Source organism: Choloepus didactylus, chromosome 12, assembly GCF_015220235.1.
Source record: "Choloepus didactylus isolate mChoDid1 chromosome 12, mChoDid1.pri, whole genome shotgun sequence".
In the NCBI taxonomy this organism is placed as follows: domain Eukaryota; kingdom Metazoa; phylum Chordata; class Mammalia; order Pilosa; family Megalonychidae; genus Choloepus; species Choloepus didactylus.
The window spans coordinates 98984965-99002864 of record NC_051318.1 but is presented as its reverse complement, the minus strand read 5'-3'; the positions used below and the strand labels follow the sequence as shown (position 1 = coordinate 99002864).

General features: G+C 38.2%; 2 protein-coding genes across 2 annotated transcripts in view; one reads left to right on the top strand and one right to left on the bottom strand.

The window, feature by feature from the left end:
- Positions 1-17900, top strand: part of LOC119506926 (calcium-binding protein 39-like) — a 108203-nt gene that overhangs the window by 73028 nt on the left and 17275 nt on the right. The gene's annotated exons all lie outside the window — the stretch shown is intronic.
- Positions 8213-8564, bottom strand: LOC119507082 (60S ribosomal protein L37). Its single transcript, XM_037800170.1, has one exon. It carries the CDS (start codon positions 8531-8533, stop codon positions 8240-8242), a length of 294 nt encoding a protein of 97 aa, XP_037656098.1. The 5' UTR covers positions 8534-8564; the 3' UTR covers positions 8213-8239.

The window sequence follows — 17900 nt, the reverse complement described above, 5'->3', positions numbered from 1 at the left end:
AGACTCGTCAGAATGTCCTGACCACCAAGGCAATACTTAATAGTCCTTTTTATTTTCTTACCTTGGTCTATGCATAGAGTTGCTTGGGCACTGTGACGCGCATTTTTCCTTCCCCTTTTCTTGTCCACAATTGGCAGGCCTAAGCATCTGATCGCAGGTCTCACCAGCAGTCAGAGGCAGGCCCCCAGTGATAAGAGTCCAAGACCGCTTAAACAGCGGGGTGCACCTTCCCTTCTTCCATCCCAGGGGGTTCCCCTTGATGCTTCAGATTCCAGATGAGCCCCACTTTATTAGAAACAGAGTTGTACCTGGAAGAAAACAAAGGCTCACCCAATTGTGGAGGAGAAAAGAAATTTATTTTCGTTCTTGCAAGAGTGGGCGCATGACCAAAAGAAAATGAAATGGTCGGCTCCCCGGACAAAGGAAGCAACACAATTTATTTCCTAAGCCTAACATGCAAGTCCTCCCCTGATTCCCCATTGGCTGGATACTCCAGAGGTTACAGTTTATCCGAGAGAGCTGACTAACCCGCCTTTGATTACACCTCATATTTTTTCACATCTTAGTGACCTTGGTTGTTACTGGCATTAACCTTAGGCTTATGTCAGAGGCTTTTTCTTTCCCTCTAATCGTAGAGTCAGTTTGTGCTAGTTGTGTTTAGCTTTTATTTCCCCTATTCCATGTCACCTTTATGTGAAAGCTAAACTTAACCCTTTTCTTACACAGTTGGCTGGACCTGGCAGCCTTCTGAAATACCAACTGGCTGTAGAGGTGAGGGCCTATTATGAACTCTCAGTTCGTAATAGGTCAGTTTATCTATCTTTATGCCAGTAGCATACTGTTTTGACCACTGTTCCTTTAGCTTTATAATATGATTTAAAATCAGGAAGTGTGAGTCCTCCAATCTTGTTCTTCTTTTTCAAGATGTTTTTGGCTATTTGGGGCCCCTTACCCTTCCAAATAAATTTAATATTTGGCTTTTCCAATTCTGAAAAGTAGGCCATTGAAATTTTGATTGGTACTGCATTGAATCTATAAATCAATTTGGGTAGAATTGACATCTTAATGATATTTAATCTTCCAGTCCACGAACAAGGAATGTCCTTCCATCTATTTAGGTCTTCTTTTATTTCTTTAATCAATGTTTTGTAGCTTTCTGTGTACAAGTCCTTTACATCCTTGGTTAAATTCATCCTAGATATTTGATTATTTTAGTTGCTATTGTAAATGGATTTTTTTCCCTGATTTGTTTCCTCATATTGCTCATTACTAGTGTATGGAGACATTACTGATTTTTGCATGTTGATCTTGTATCCTGTCACATTGCTGAATTTGTTTATTAGCTCTAGTAGCTTTGTTGTAGATTTTTCAGGACTTTCTATGTATAGGATTATGTCATCTGCAAATAGTGAAAGTTTTACTTCTTTTCCGATTTGAATACCCTTTATTTCTTTTTCTTGCCTAACTGCTCTAGCTAGAACTTCTGGCACAATTTTGAATAACAGAGGTGACAGTGGGCATCCTTGTCTTGTTCCATATCTTAGAGAGAAAGCTTTCAGTCTCTCACCATTGACTGCAATGTTAGCTGTGGGTTTTTCATATATGCCATTAATCATATCAAGCAAATTTCCTTCTATTCCTGTCTTTCAAAGTATTTTATTAAGAAAAGATGCAGAATTTGTCAAATGCCTTTTCTACATCAATCAAGATGATCATGTGGTTTCTCCCCTTTGATTTGTTAATATAGTCTGTTACAGTAATTGATTTTCTTGTGTTGAATCACTCTTGCGTGCCTGTGATAAAACTACTTGATCATGGTATATAACTCCTTTGATGTGTTGTTGGATTCAATCTGCAAGTATTTTGTTGAGGATGTTTGCATCAATATTCATTAGAGAAATGTGTCTGTAATTTTCTTTTGTTGTAATATATTTATCTGGCTTTGGTATTAGGGTAAATTTGGCTTCATAGAATGAGTTAGGTAGTGTTTCCTCACTGTCAGTTTTTTGGAAGAGTTTGAGCAGGATTAGTATTAATTCTTCTTGGAATCATTAGTAGAATTCACCTGTGAAACCATCTGATCCTGGGATTTCTTTGTTGGGAGGTTTTTGATGACTGATTCAATCTGTTTACTTATAATTGGTCTGTTGAGGTCTTCTGTTTCTTCTAGAGTCAGTGTAGGTTGCTCTTCCATTTCTAGGAATTTGTCCATTTCATCTCAGTTGTCTAATTTGTTGCCATACAGTTGTTCATAGTATCCTCTCATGATCCTTTCATTTCTGTGGTGTCAGTAAAGAGGTTCCGTTTCTCATTTCTGATTCTATTTATTTGCATCTTCTCTCTTTTTTTCTTTTTCGTCTAGCTAAGGGTTTGTCAATTTTATTTATCTCAAAGAATCATCTTTTGTTTTTGTTGATTCTATTTTTTTTTCTCCATTTCATTTATTTCTGTTCTAATCTTTCTTGTCCTTCTGCTTGCTTTGGGATTAGTTTCCTGTTCTTTTTCTATTTCCTTCAGGTGTGTAGTTAGGTCTTTGGTTTTAGCTCTTTCTTCCTTCTTAATACAGGTGTTTGGGGCTATAAATTTCCCTCTCAGCACTGCCTTGGCTGCGTCCCATCAGTTTTGATATGCTACATTCTCATTTTCATTCTTCTCGAGATATTTACTGATTTCTCTTGCTATTTCTTCTTTGACCCACTGATTGTTTAAGAGTGGTTTAACCTCCATATATTTGTGAATTTTCCAGTTTTCCCTGTTATTGATTTCAAACATCATTCCATTATGGTCAGAGAAAGTGCTTTGTATAATTTCAATCTTTTAAAATTTATTGAGACCTGTTTTATGATGAAATATATGGTCTGTCATGGAGAATGATCCATTCACACTTGAGAAGAATGTACATATTGCTGTTTTGGGGTACAGTGTTCTGTATATGTCTGTTAGTTCTAGTTCATTTATTATATTATTCAAGTTCTCTGTTTCCTTATTGATCTTCTGTCTAGATGTTGTATCTATTGATATGAATGGTGTATTGAAGTCTCCAAATATTATTATAGAGACATCTGTTACTCCCTTCAGTTTTGCCAGTGTTACCCTCATATATTTTGGGGCACCATGGTTAGGTGCATACATATTTATGTTTGCTATTTCTTTATTAATATACAGTGTCTTACTTTGTCTCTTAGAACAATTATAAAAATTTAAAGTATATTTTTGTCTGATGTTAGTATAGCTACCCTAGCTTTTTTTTTTTTTGGTTACTATTTGCATGGAATATCTTTTTCCAACCTTTCTTTTTTTAACCTATTTTTATCCTTTGGTCTAAGCTGAGTCTCTTGTAGACAGTATGTAGATGGATCATATTTTTTTCCATTCTGCCAATCTGTGTATTTTGATTTGAGAATTTTATCCATTAGAATTCCCGGTTATTAACTATAAAGGCAATACTTACTTTAGCCATTTAAAAATTTTTAAATATATTTTATTGTGAAATTTAACGTATATACATAACAGTGATAACTTTCGAAGTATGATTTGACAAGTAGTTAGCAATTTTCAAAGAATGACTTTGGCCATTTTATCCTTGTTCTATACATATCATATCTTGTTTTTGCCTCTATTTTTACCTTTTTAGTTACCCTTTCTGATAATCTTCATTTCTACACTCTCCTCTGACCTCTCTCTCCAGTCTTTTTCTTCCAGCTGGAAGAATTCCCTTTATTCTTTCTTGTAGGGTAGGTCTCTTGTTGACAAACTCTCTCAGTTTCTGTTTATCTGTGAATATTTTAAACTCTCCCTCATTTTTGAAGGTCAGTTTTGCTGGATAAAGAATTCTTGGCTGGCAGTTTTTCTCATTCAGTATCTTGAATATATCTTAACCATTTCCTTCCTGCCTCCGTGGTTTCTGATGAGAAATTGGCATTTAGTCTTATTGCCTATGTCTTATCAGCACTATGTATATGATGACTCACTTTTCTTTTACTGCTTTCATAATTCTTTCTTTATCTTTGACATTTGACATTCTGATTAGTATGTGACTTGGGGTAGGTCTACTTGGATTTATTCTGTTTGAAATATGTTGAACTTCTTGGACATGTATATTTAAGTGTTTCATAAGAGTTGGGAAATTGTTAGCCATTATTTCCTCAAATATCTTTCTGCCCCTTTTCCCTTCTCTTCTCCTCCTGAGAAACTCATGATGCAAATGTTTATGCACTTCGTACTGTAATTCAATTCCCTGAGACACTGCTCAATTTTTTCCATTCTTTTCTCTGTCAATTCCCTTAGACGCTGCTCAATTTTTTCATTCTTTTCTTCTGTCTGTGAGATTTCGATTGTCCTCTCTTCCAGTTCACTGATTCTTTTTTCTGACTGTTGTATGCCTCTTGTGTTACTAATCTCTTCTATGGTGCCTTTCATTCCCATAAGTTCTGTTTTTCTTTGTATACTTTTACATTCTTCTTTATGCTCACCCAGCGTCTTCTTAAGATACTTTATCTCGTTAGCCATATTTTCCTTCATCTCCTTGAACTGATTTAGGAGTTTTGTTTGAACATCTTTGATTAGTTATTCTAATTCTGTCTCCTCTAACTTTTTAATTTGCTCCGTTGACTAACCATATATTTCTGTTTGAAATATGGCTTGTAACTTTTTGCTGATATTTAGGCATCTGATTATCTTGATGCCTTTACTCTGAAGGTCAGTTTCTCTCTCTTGCATGGGATTTTTTGTTGATTGGCTTTGTGTTAAGGCTCTTCTTTGACACTTGGTTCAGCTTATTCTGAACCTTTAGAATTGCCCATGTTTAACTGATCAAAACAGGGCCAGGGGCCCATGAAGTGGGTGCAGACCAGTTCCAAAGGGCCCTGGGGAGAGGGTCAAGAATGATGCCAAAACGCCTTTTTTGTGGTCTCCCTGAAGGTGCCTGCCTCACAGATGGAACTCTTTGACCTACTATTCCCAGCAGCCCTAAAGATGGAGTGTATTTTTGCAATCAATTCAGTCTCCACCCCTGGTGTGGGCAGTGTTGAAACTGTGGCCACCGGTATCCCTGTCCACAGCAGGCTAAAACTGAGATCCAGAGCCAGGACCAAGTGTTCCAAACTCACTGATCAGAAGCCATTCTTGGCACTCGGTTGTGCCTCCTGCTGTTTCCTGGGAGGAAATCCTCCGCATGACTCTTTGTCCTCAGCGGCCAGCCACTTACGGTACAAAGGCTGCTTACCTTGAGGATGGGGGATGGGCACCAGCCACTGCTGCAGTGTGATTCACTCACAGCTTTTTTTTGCTGCAGCTTCTCAGTCTCCCATGTCTTGCTCTTTACTGGATGTTCTACAGTGCTCCCCTGGTGTCTGGAGCCCCAGGACTATTGTTTCAAACAGTTTTTCCCTGTTCACTACCTGCTTTTGGAGGAGTGTGTCATGTAGCTCCCACTCTGCCATCTTCTCTGGAAGTTTTTAGATCATTATTTTTTAGGTAAACATATCTAGATTAGAAACCAAATCATATCTAGAATTATATCTAGAAACATATCTAGATTAGAAACCAAAATTCTTGACTATTTTGAGGAGGCATAGTGTTTGTTGAATGGCATTTTACAAAAGTTTTCCAAGTGCTGACTGATATTGTTTGCTTCCAGCAATAATGGCAAAAGTCATTTTTCCCTTCTACATAATATAATTTTTGTTCTTAAGTGATAGATTCTTGCTCAGGATTTCTCTCTTAGCCATTTACTGTGTGCTGTAGCCATTGCTAGCTGAGATGAATACTCTCACATTTTGGCTATCATTAAAATTTGGAAGTGCTCTTATGATATGTTGTCATTATTTGAATAAGCATGCCTCCTCTTCACTAACACAGTCAATTAAAGTGCAGGGTGTATGAGCTATACTGTTAAATCAAGAATTTTACACAGTAACTGTATTTCTGGCTATTGTATGGTCAAACCACTAACCTGATCCGTAAAATGATGAGTTCTAGTGGAACGATCTGTAAAGTTGGTTGTGGTTCTAACATTTTCATTTACTCTGATATAAAAATGGATTCTTGATTTTTTTAACGTGGCCAGTATGAGACTGATGGGAGAGGACGCAGAGCCAAATGCCACAGAAGGATTTAAAAAACGGAGAAGTGAGTTACTCCTCCAGGAAAGTAGGTAGAAAGCCAGGAACTGCGTGGACTGGACACCGCAGAGCAATCTGACTTTGGGCATACTTCATACAACACTCATAAAAATGTGGAACTGCTGAGATCAGCAAAACCTGTAAGTTTTTGTGGCCAGGGGATCCGCGCCCCTCCCTGCCAGGCTCAGTCCCGTGGGAGGAGGGGCTGTCAGCTCCGGGAAGGAGAAGGGAGAACTGCAGTGGCAGCCCTTATCGGAAACTCATTCTACTGATCCAAACTCCAACCATAGATAGACTGAGACCAGACACAAGAGAATCTGAGAGCAGCCAGCCCAGCAGAGAGGAGACAGGCATAGAAAAAAAACAGCTCCAAAATAAAAGCGGAGGATTTTTGGAGTTCTGGTGAACATAGAAAGGGGAAGGGCAGAGCTCAGGCCCTCAGGCTCATATGCAAATCCCGAAGAAAAGCTGATCTCTCTGCCCTGTGGATCTTTCCTTAATGGCCCTAATTGCTTTGTCTCTTAACATTTCAATAACCCATTAAATCTGTGAAGAGGGTCCTTTTTTTTTTCTTCTTTTTATCCTTTTTTCTTTTTCTAAAACAATTACTCTAAGAAGCCCAATACAGAAAGCCTCAAAGACTTGCAATTTGGGCAGGTCAAGACAAGAGCAGAACTAAGAGAGCTCTGAGACAAAAGGCAATAATCCAGTGGCTGAGAAAATTCACTAAACACCACAACTTCCCATGAAAAGGGGGGTGTCTGCTCACAGCCATCATCCTGGTGGACAGGAAACACTCCTGCCCATTGCCAGCCCCATAGCCCAGAGCTGCCCCAGACAGCCCAGTGTGATGGAAGTGCTTCAAATAACAGGCACACACCACAAAACTGGGCGTGAACATTAGCCTTCCCTGCAACCTCAGCTGATTGTCCCAGAGTTGGGAAGGTGGAGCAGTGTGAATTAACAAAGCCCCATTCAGCCATAATCTCAGCAGACTGGGAGCCTCCCTACACAGCCCAGCAGCCCAGAACCGCCCTGGGGGGACGGCACTCACCTGTGACATAGCACAGTCATCCCTCAACAGAGGACCAGGGGGTGCATGGCCTGGAAGAGGGATCCACTCACAAGTCTCAGGAGCCATACGCCAATGCCAAGGACTTGTGGGTCAGTGGCAGAGACAAACTGTGGCAGGACTGAACTGAAGGATTAGACTATTGCAGCAGCTTTAAAACTCCAGGATCACCAGGGAGATTTGATTGTTAGAGCCACCCCCCCTCCCTGACCGCCCAGAAACACGCCCCATATACAGGGTGGGCAACACCGACTACACATGCAAGCTTGGTGCACCAATTGGACCCCACAAGACTCACTCCCCCACTCACCACAAAGGCAAAGCAGGGGAGAACTGACTTCTGGAGAACAGGTGGCTTGTGGACGCCACCTGCTGGTTAGTTAGAGAAAGTGTACTCCATGAAGCTGTAGATCTGATAAATTAGAGATAAGGACTTCAGTTGGTCTACAAATCCTAAAAGAACCCTATAAAGTTAAGCAAATGCCAAGAGGCCAAAAACAACAGAAAATTATAAACCATATAAAAAACCAGACGATATGGATAACCCAAGCCCAAGCACCCAAATCAAAAGATCAGAAGAGACACAGCACCTAGAACAGCTACTCAAAGAACTAAAGGTGAACAATGAGACCATAGTACGGGATACAAAGGATATCAAGAAGACCCTAGAAGAGCATAAAGAAGACATTGCAAGACTAAATAAAAAAATAGACGATCTTATGGAAATTAAAGAAACTGTTGACCAAATTAAAAAGATTCTGGACATTCATAGTACAAGACTAGAGGAAGTTGAACAACGAATCAGTGACCTGGAAGATCACAGAATGGAAAATGAAACCATAAAGGAAAGAATGGGGAAAAAATTTGAAAAAATCGAAACAGACCTCAGGGATATGATAGATAATATAAAACGTCCTAATATAAGACTCATTGGTGTTCCAGAAGGGGAAGAAAAGGGTAAAGGTCTAGGAAGAGTATTTTTTTTTTTTTTTTTTTTTTATTTTTAAAATCAGAACATTTATTGCCCAACTAATCAGTGAAATCCTTAAGATGAACTGGATGCTGCAACAGCTGCCCTCTTGGGTTTAGGAGTTGTTCCTTCACGGAATCCATGCCTGAATCTGCGGTATACAATTTTTAGGTGCCTCATTCTACCAGTACCTGTGGTATTTCTTCTTTTAGCCTTGGCACTCCAGTTATACTTTCTCTTGCGCTTGGCAGGGTAGCCACATTTTCCACAAGTGGACTTCTGAAGGTGGTAGGCCTTAGAGCCACAGCGGCGGCACAATGTGTGCGTCTTATTGCGACGCTTTCCAAACGATGACGTCCCCTTTGTCATCTCGTCTCTGCAGCCAAGACCAAAGAGCTAGGAAGAGTATTTAAAGAAATTGTTGGGGAAAACTTTCCAAATCTTCTAAACAACATAAATACACAAATCATAAATGCCCAGCGAACTCCAAATAAAATAAATCCAAATAAACCTACTCTGAGACATATTCTGATCAGACTGCCAAACACGGAAGAGAAGGAGCAAGTTCTGAAAGCAGCAAGAGAAAAGCAATTCACCACATACAAAGGAAACAGCATAAGACTAAGTAGTGACAACTCAGCAACCACTATGGAGGCAAGAAGGCAGAGACACGATATATTGAAAATTCTGAGTGAGAAAAATTTCCAACCAAGAATACTTTATCCAGCAAAGCTCTCCTTCAAATTTGAGGGAGAGCTTAAATTTTTCACAGACAAACAAATGCTGAGAGAATTTGCTAACAAGAGACCTGCCCTACTGCAGATACTAAAGGGAGCCCTACAGACAGAGAAACAAAGAAAGGAGAGAGAGACTAGGAGAAAGGTTCAGTACTAAAGCGATTCGGTATGGGTACAATAAAGAATATTAATAGAGAGAGGGCAAAAATATATATGACAAACATAAACCAAAGGATAAGATGGCTGATTCAAGAAATGCCTTCACGGTTATAACGTTGAACGTAAATGGATTAAACTCCTGAATTGAAAGATATAGATTCGCAAAATGGATCAAAAAAAAATGAACCATCAATATGTTGCATACAAGAGACTCATCTTAGACACAGGGACACAAAGAAATTGAAAGTGAAAGGATGGAAAAAAATATTTCATGCAAGCTACAGCCAAAAGAAAGCAGGTGTAGCAATATTAATCTCAGATAAAATAGACTTCAAATGCAGGGATGTTTTGAGAGACAAAGAAGGCCACTACATACTAATAAAAGGGGCAATTCAACAAGAAGAAATAACAATCATAAATGTCTATGCACCTAATCAAGGTGCCACAAAATACATGAGAGAAACACTGGCAAAACTAAAGGAAGCAATTGATGTTTCCACAATAATTGTGGGAGACTTCAACACATCACTCTCTCCTATAGATAGATCAACCAGACAGAAGACGAATAAGGAAATTGAAAACCTAAACAATCTGATAAATGAATTAGATTTAATGGACATATACACAACATTACATCCCAAATCACCAGGATACACATACTTTTCTAGTGCTCACGGAACTTTCTCCACAACAGATCATATGCTGGGACATAAAACAAGCCTCAGTAAATTTAAAAAGATTGAAATTATTCAAAGCACATTCTCTGACCACAATGGAATACAATTAGAAGTCAATAACCACCAGAGACTTAGAAAATTCACAAATACCTGGAGGTTAAACAACACACTCCTAAACAATCAGTGGGTTAAAGAAGAAATAGCAAGAGAAATTGCTAAAGATATAGAGACAAATGAAAATGAGAGCACAACATACCAAAACCTATGGGATGCAGCAAAAGCAGTGCTGAGGGGGAAATTTATAGCACTAAACGCATATATTAAAAAGGAAGAAAGAGCCCAAATCAAAGAACTAATGGATCAACTGAAGAAACTAGAAAATGAACAGCAAACCAATCCTAAACCAAGTAGAAGAAAAGAAATAACGGATTAAAGCAGAAATAAATGACATAGAGAACAAAAAAACAATAGAGAGGATAAATATCACCAAAAGTTGGTTCTTTGAGAAGATCAACAAGATTGACAAGCCCCTAGCTAGACTGACAAAATCAAAAAGAGAGAAGACCCATATAAACAAAATAATGAATGAAAAAGCTGACATAACTGCAGATCCTGAAGAAATTAAAAAAATTATAAGAGGATACTATGGACAACTGTATGGCAACAAACTGGATAATGTAGAGGAAATGGACAATTTCCTGGAAACATATGAACAACCTAGACTGACCAGAGAAGAAACAGAAGACCTCAATCAACACATCACAAGCAAAGAGATCCAATCAGTCATCAAAAATCTTCCCACAAATAAATGTCCAGGGCCAGATGGCTTCACAGGGGAATTCTACCAAACTTTCCAGAAAGAACTGACACCAATCTTACTCAGACTCTTTAAAAACATTGAAGAAAATGGAACACTACCTAAATGATTTTATGAAGCTAACATCAATATAATACCCAAACCAGGCAAAGATGCTACAAAAAAGGAAAACTACTGGCCAATCTCCCTAATGAATATAGATGCAAAAATCCTCAACAAAATACTTGCAAATCAAATCCAAAGACACGTTAAAAAAATCATACACCATGACCAAGTGGGGTTCATTCCAGGCATGCAAGGATGGTTCAACATAAGAAAATCAATCAATGTATTACAACACATTAAAAATCTGAAAGGGAAAAAATCAAATGATCATCTCAATAAATGCTGAAAAAGCATTAGACAAAATCCAACATCCCTTTTTGATAAAAAAAACTTCAAAAGGCAGGAATTGAAGGAAACTTCCTCAATATTGTAAAGAGCATATATGAAAAACACACAGCCAGCATAATACTCAATGGTGAGAGACTGAAAAGCCTTCCTTCTAAGATCAGGAACAAGACAAGGATGCCCACTGTCACCACTGTTATTCAACATTTTGCTGAAAGTGCTAGTCAGGGCAATCCGGCAAGACAAACAAATAAAAGGCATCCAAATTGGAAAAGAAGAAGTAAAACTGTCATTGCAGATGATATGATCTTATATCTGGAAAACCCTGAGAAATTGACGATACAGCTACTAGAGCTAATCAACAAATTTAGCAAAGTAGAGGGATACAAGATTAATGGACATAAGTCAGTAATGTTTCTATATGCTAGAAATAAACAAACTGAAGAGACACTCAAGAAAAAGATACCATTTTCAATAGCAACTAAAAAAATCAAGTACCTAAGAATAAACTTAACCAAAGATGTAAAAGACCTATACAGAGAAAACTACATATCTCTACTAAAAGAAATAGAAGGGGACCTTAAAAGATGGAAAAATATTCCATGTTCATGGATAGGAAGGCTAAATGCCATTAAAATGTCAGTTCTACCCAAACTCATCTACAGATTCAATGCAATCTCAATCAAAATTCCAACAACCTACTTTGCAGACTTGGAAAAGCTAGTTATCAAATTTATTTGGAAAGGAAAGATGCCTCGAATTGCTAAAGACACTCTAAAAAAGAAAAACGAAGTGGGAGGACTTACACTCCCTGACTTTGAAGCTTATTATAAAGCCACAGTTGCCAAAACAGCATGGTACTGGCACAAAGATAGACATATAGATCAATGGAATCGAATTGAGAATTCGGATATAGACCCTCAGATCTATGGCTGACTGATCTTTGATAAGGCCCCCAAAGTCACTGAACTGAGTCATAATGGTCTTTTCAACAAATGGGGCTGGGAGAGTTGGATATCCATATCCAAAAGAATGAAACAGGACCCCATCTCACACCCTACACAAAAATTAACTCAAAATGGATCAAAGATCTCAATATAAAAGAAAGTACCATAAAACTCCTAGAAGATAATGTAGGGAAACATCTTCAAGACCTTGTATTAGGTGGCCACTTCCTAGTCTTTACACCCAAAGCACAAGCAACAAAAGAAAAAATAGATAAATGGGAACTCCTCAAGCTTAGAAGTTTCTGCACCTGAAAGGAATTTCTCAAAAAGGTAAAGAGGCAGCCAACTCAATGGGAAAAAATTTTTGGAAACCATGTATCTGACAAAAGACTGATATCTTGCATATATAAAGAAATCCTACAACTCAATGACAATAGTACAGACAGCCCAATTATAAAATGGGCAAAAATTATGAAAAGACAGTTCTCTGAAGAAGAAATACAAATGGCCAAGAAACACATGAAAAAATGTTCAGCTTCACTAGCTATTAGAGAGATGCAAATTAAGACCACAATGAGATACCATCTCACACCGATTAGAATGGCTGCCATTAAACAAACAGGAAACTACAAATGCTGGAGGGGATGTGGAGAAATTGGAACTCTTATTCATTGTTGGTGGGACTGTATAATGGTTCAGCCACTCTGGTAGTCAGTCTGGCAGTTCCTTAGAAAACTAGATATAGAGTTACCATTAGATCCAGCGATTGCACTTCTCGGTATATACCCGGAAGATTGGAAAGCAGTGACACGAACAGATATCTGCATGCCAATGTTCATAGCAGCATTGTTCACAATTACCAAGAGATGGAAACAACCCAAATGTCCTTCAACAGATGAGTGGATAAATAAAATGTGGTACATACACACGATGGAATATTACACGGCAGTAAGAAGGAACGATCTCGTGAAGCATATGACAACATGGATGAACCTTGAAGACATAATGCTGAGCGAAATGAGCCAGGCACAAAAAGAGAAATATTATATGCTACCACTAATGTGAACTTTGAAAAATGTAAAACAAATGGTTTATAATGTAGAATGTAGGGGAACTAGCAATAGAGAGCAATTAAGGAAGGGGGAACAATAATCCAAGAAGAACAGATAAGGTATTTAACGTTCTGGGGATGCCCAGGAATGACTATGGTCTGTTTATTTCTGATGGATATAGTAGGAACAAGTTCACAGAAATGTTGCTATATTAGGTAACTTTCTTGGGGTAAAGTAGGAACATGTTGGAAGTTAAGCAGTTATCTTAGGTTAGTTGTCTTTTTCCTACTCCCTTGTTATGGTCTCTTTGAAATGTTCTTTTATTGTATGTTTTTTTTTTTTTTTTTTTTTAATACAGTTGATTTAAAAAAAAAAAAGTTAAAAAAAAAAAAAAAAACAAGGAAAAAAAATATGTAGAGTCCCCTTGAGGAGCCTTTGGAGAATGCAGGGGTATTCGCCTACCCCACCTCCATGGTTGCTAACATGACCACAGACATAGGGGACTGGTGGTTTGATGGGTTGAGCCCTCTACCATAGGATTTACCCTTGAGAAGACTGTTGCTGCAAAGGAGAGGCTAGGCCTCCCTATAATTGTGCCTTAGAGCCTCCTCCCGAATGCCTCTTTGTTGCTCAGATGTGGCCCTCTCTCTCTGGCTAAGCCAACTTGAAAGGTGAAATCACTGCCCTCCCCACTACGTGGGATCAGACACCCAGGGGAGTGAATCTCCCTGGTAACGTGGAATATGACTCCCAGGGAGGAATGGAGACCCGGCATCGTGGGATGGAGAACATCTTCTTGACCAAAAGGGGAATGTGAAAGGAAATGAAATAAGCTTCAGTGGCAGAGAGATTCCAAAAGGAGCCGAGAGGTCACTCTGGTGGGCACTCTTATGCACAATTTAGACAACCATTTTTAGGTTCTAAAGAATTGGGGTAGCTGGTGGTGGATACCTGAAACTATCAAACTACAACCCAGAACCCATGAATCTCGAAGACAATTGTATAAAAATGTAGCTTATGAGGGGTGACAATGGGATTGGGAAAGCCATAAGGACCACACTCCACTTTGTCTAGTTTATGGATGGATGAGTAGAAAAATAGGGGAAGGAAACAAACAAACTGTGCCAGTTTGAATGTATTGTGTCCCCCAAATGCCATTATCTTTGTGGTCTTGTGGGACGGACATTTTGGTGCTGGTTAGATTTGCTTGGAATGTGCCCCACCCAGCTGTGGGTGGTGACTTTGGTGGGATACTCCCATGGAGGCATGTCTCCACCCATTCAGGGTGGGCCTTGATCAGTTGAGCCATATAAAACATGCTGACTCAAAGAGACCGGATGGAGTGCAGCTGTGAGTGATGTTATTTGAAGAAGAGCAAGCTTGCTAGAGAGGAATGTCCTGGGAGAAAGCCATTTTGAAACCAGAACTTTGGAGCAGACGCCAGGCACGTGCCTTCCCAGCTAACAGAGGTTTTCCGGACGCCATTGGCCATCCTCCAGTGAAGGTACCCGATTACTGATGTGTTACTTTGGATACTTTATGGCCTTAAGACTGTAACTGTATAGCCAAATAAACCCCCTTTTTATAAAAGCCAATCCATCTCTGGTGTTTTGCATTCCGCAGCATTAGCAAACTAGAACACAAACAAACAGACAAAGGTACCCAGTGTTCTTTTTTACTTCAATTGCTCTTTTTCACTCTAATTATTATTCTTGTTATTTTTGGGTGTGTGCTAATGAAGGTGTCAGGGATTGATTTAGGTGATGAATGTACAACTATGTAATGGTACTGTGAACAACTGAATGTACGATTTGTTTTGTATGACTGCGTGGTATGTGAATATATCTCAATAAAATGAAGATTAAAAAAAAACAAAAAAAACAAACCAACAAAAAATGGATTCTTGAGTTGATATGGGGGAAAGTAGATTGGTAGTTTAGTATAAATTAAGACAAATTGATATATATAGAAGACAATATTGCCTCCACCAGAAACAGATAACATGTTTGGGAAACCACCAAAATGGCTAAAGGACTGTTATGTTTTCAACATTTTTTCCCCGTTTTTAAAAAAAATCATGCATGTTGTACTTGCAACTCATTAATTCTAGTTCATGGTAACTAGTTATTTAGAAATGGCTGATTTTATCTTAGAGAAACAGAATGTAAGCACACAATCTTTAAATTTCTAAGTAAGTTTTTTTACTCTGTTACTATATTTCCCAAATTGAGAGTTTCCTCTTTAGACTAATAGCACCACAAACAGTATTAAAGAATAGTGCTGTAGTATACTATTAGTAAGTGAAAAAATCGATTGTGGTGATGAATGCGCAACTATATAATGGTACGGTTAACAATTGATTGTATACTGTGGATGATTGTCTAGTTAGGAATATATCTCAATAAAATTGAATTTCTAAAAAATGGGCATCAACCAAAATGCTCAGTAATAGTAGCACTACATAAATAAATTATCATATATTAACCAAATTAAGTAACAAAGATAGTGACTACTCCAAACTCTCTCCTTGTTCCCCAAGCCCATGACTCAACCTCCCCTCTCAAGCTGAGCAAACCAGCTTTTCTCCTCCTCTCCAGGTAACAAGATCAGTTCTTCATCAGAGACTCCTCAATTCCCTGCCTCCCACCTACAAATGAATCTGTTTCTGCCTCTCTACTTACAGCTTTCCTTTTATGTTGATTAGAGCCATGTTTCTCTCTCTCTTTCCCCTGCAAAGCCGTTGCTTCTGAGATCCCTCCTTTCCTGTCTCACTTTTTCTTCTTCATCCACCTCCCTCCCTCCCTGCTGGCTTCTCTCCCTCAGCAGAGACACATAGTCAAGTCTCTTCTCCATCTGAAAAGAAAATCTCTCTTTACCTTCTGCTCCCCTTCCACTTCCATCTATATTCACATAAAACAATTACTATTTGTAGAGGAAATTTTTTTTTGTTATAAATCAATACCTAAATGTAATAGATAATTTAGAAAATAAAAAAAAATGTAGGATAGAAAATAAATACCACCATATGTGCTCTCCCTAAAGATGTATATTTTCTTCCAGTCATGAGGCTCTGTAGGAGCAGAGAGGATATGGCGCTGGTGCTGAAGGTCAATTTCCTCCTCCTCCTCAGTTCTTAAATAGCTCTTGAACCCTACTCCACTGCCACTGCCTTAGTTCAAACTCTCATCACGATAGAGTGCCCTGATAAAAATAATGTATATGAGTGTTAATATCATGTATAATAAGTAGAACTAGAGTGATGGTTTATTGAAATAATCTATTAAGGATGTTAGGATACTCAAAAGTGACCAAAACAAGTATTATTTAATATCTGTTACTCTTGTTAAAATAAATACTTAAGTGCTATCTGTATACTTTTTTATTGAATTTTATTGAGAGATACTCACATACCATACAATCATCCAAAGTGTATAATCATATAGTTGAGCATTCATTGCCACAATCAATTTTTGAACATTTTCATTACTCCAAAATAAATAAATAATAAGAAAAATTAAAATTTTAAAGAACACCCAAAATATCCCATCCTCCCCTATTAATTTTTGTTCCCATTTTTCTACTCATCGGTCCATACACTGGATAAAGGGAGTATGAGCCACTAGGTTTTCACAATCACTTGGTCATACGGTATAAGCTGATAATTACACAGTCATCTTCAAGAATCAAGGCTACTGGATTGCAGTTCAACAGTTTCAGGTATTTCCTTCTAACTATTCTAAGACACTAGAAATTAAAAAGGGCTATCTATATAATGCATAAGAATAACCTCCAGAATGACCTCTTGACTCCATTTGAAATCTCTCAGCCACTGAAACTTTTGTTTCATTTCTCTTCCCCCTTTTAGTCAAGATGGCTTTCTCAATCCCATGATTCCAGGTCTAGGCTCATCCCCAGGAGTCATGTCCTGCATTTCCAAAGAGATTTACACCCCTGGGAGCCATGTCCCACATAGGGAGGAGAGCAGTGAGTTTGCCTGCAGAGTTGGTTAGAGAAAAAGACAGAGAGGCACATCCACACATCTGAGCAACAAAAGAGGTTCTCTGGGGGTGACTCTGAGGCTCAATTGTAAGTAGGCTTAGCTTCTCCTTTGCAGTAACAAGCTTCAGAAGGGCAAGCACCAATATCAAGGGCTCAAAGTTCTAAATTGGTAGACCCCAATGCTTGTGAGAATATCAGTAATTCCCCACGTGGGGAAATCTGTATACTTTTAAAAAGGTTTTGATATGTTACATGAAGAAAGCAGAATGCAAGCTATCTTCTTAGAGTTATAACTGTATAAAACTATATATATGTGTGTATATATGTATGTATATGTATAAAAGCTTGAAAGTACTTTAGAAAAAAGGAATAATGAGGGTTTATGGAGGAGTTTTTTCTTTTTTTTAGATCACTTTATTTTGTTTTTGCTTTTTCATTATTCTGTTGACAATGACTCATCTTTTTTCTGATTATAGACTGTCAGCAGTTATTACCATATTAGTGCAGAAATGCCATCTTCATTATGAAACAGCAGTAATCCACTTGCTAAATGGAATTAATGGCTAACTTGAATGCATTTTAAGATATTCATTGTTCATGAGCTCAGCACTCCTAAAGTTCAGTCTATAGGAAGATATGGTCCAATTCTATAAAATAGTGATTCAGCATTCATTGGACTAATCTTTACTGGAAGCCTGGCATAGTCATTGTGGAAAACTCAGAGTGATTAGTCATGTGTGGTTCCTGCCCTCTGGAAACTTATCCATTGGTGGAATAGAATTATTGAGATAAATACCAATTATTTACCAAACATAAAGATACTGATGTTGGTGGTATTTGAAATTTAAGGTAGGCTTAATTTTTGTTGTACTTCCTTATATACAGGCTATCAAAAGTCAATAATCTAGAGGTCAGTCAGTCTGATATATATGAATTACATCTCCCTCAAAGGATGCTG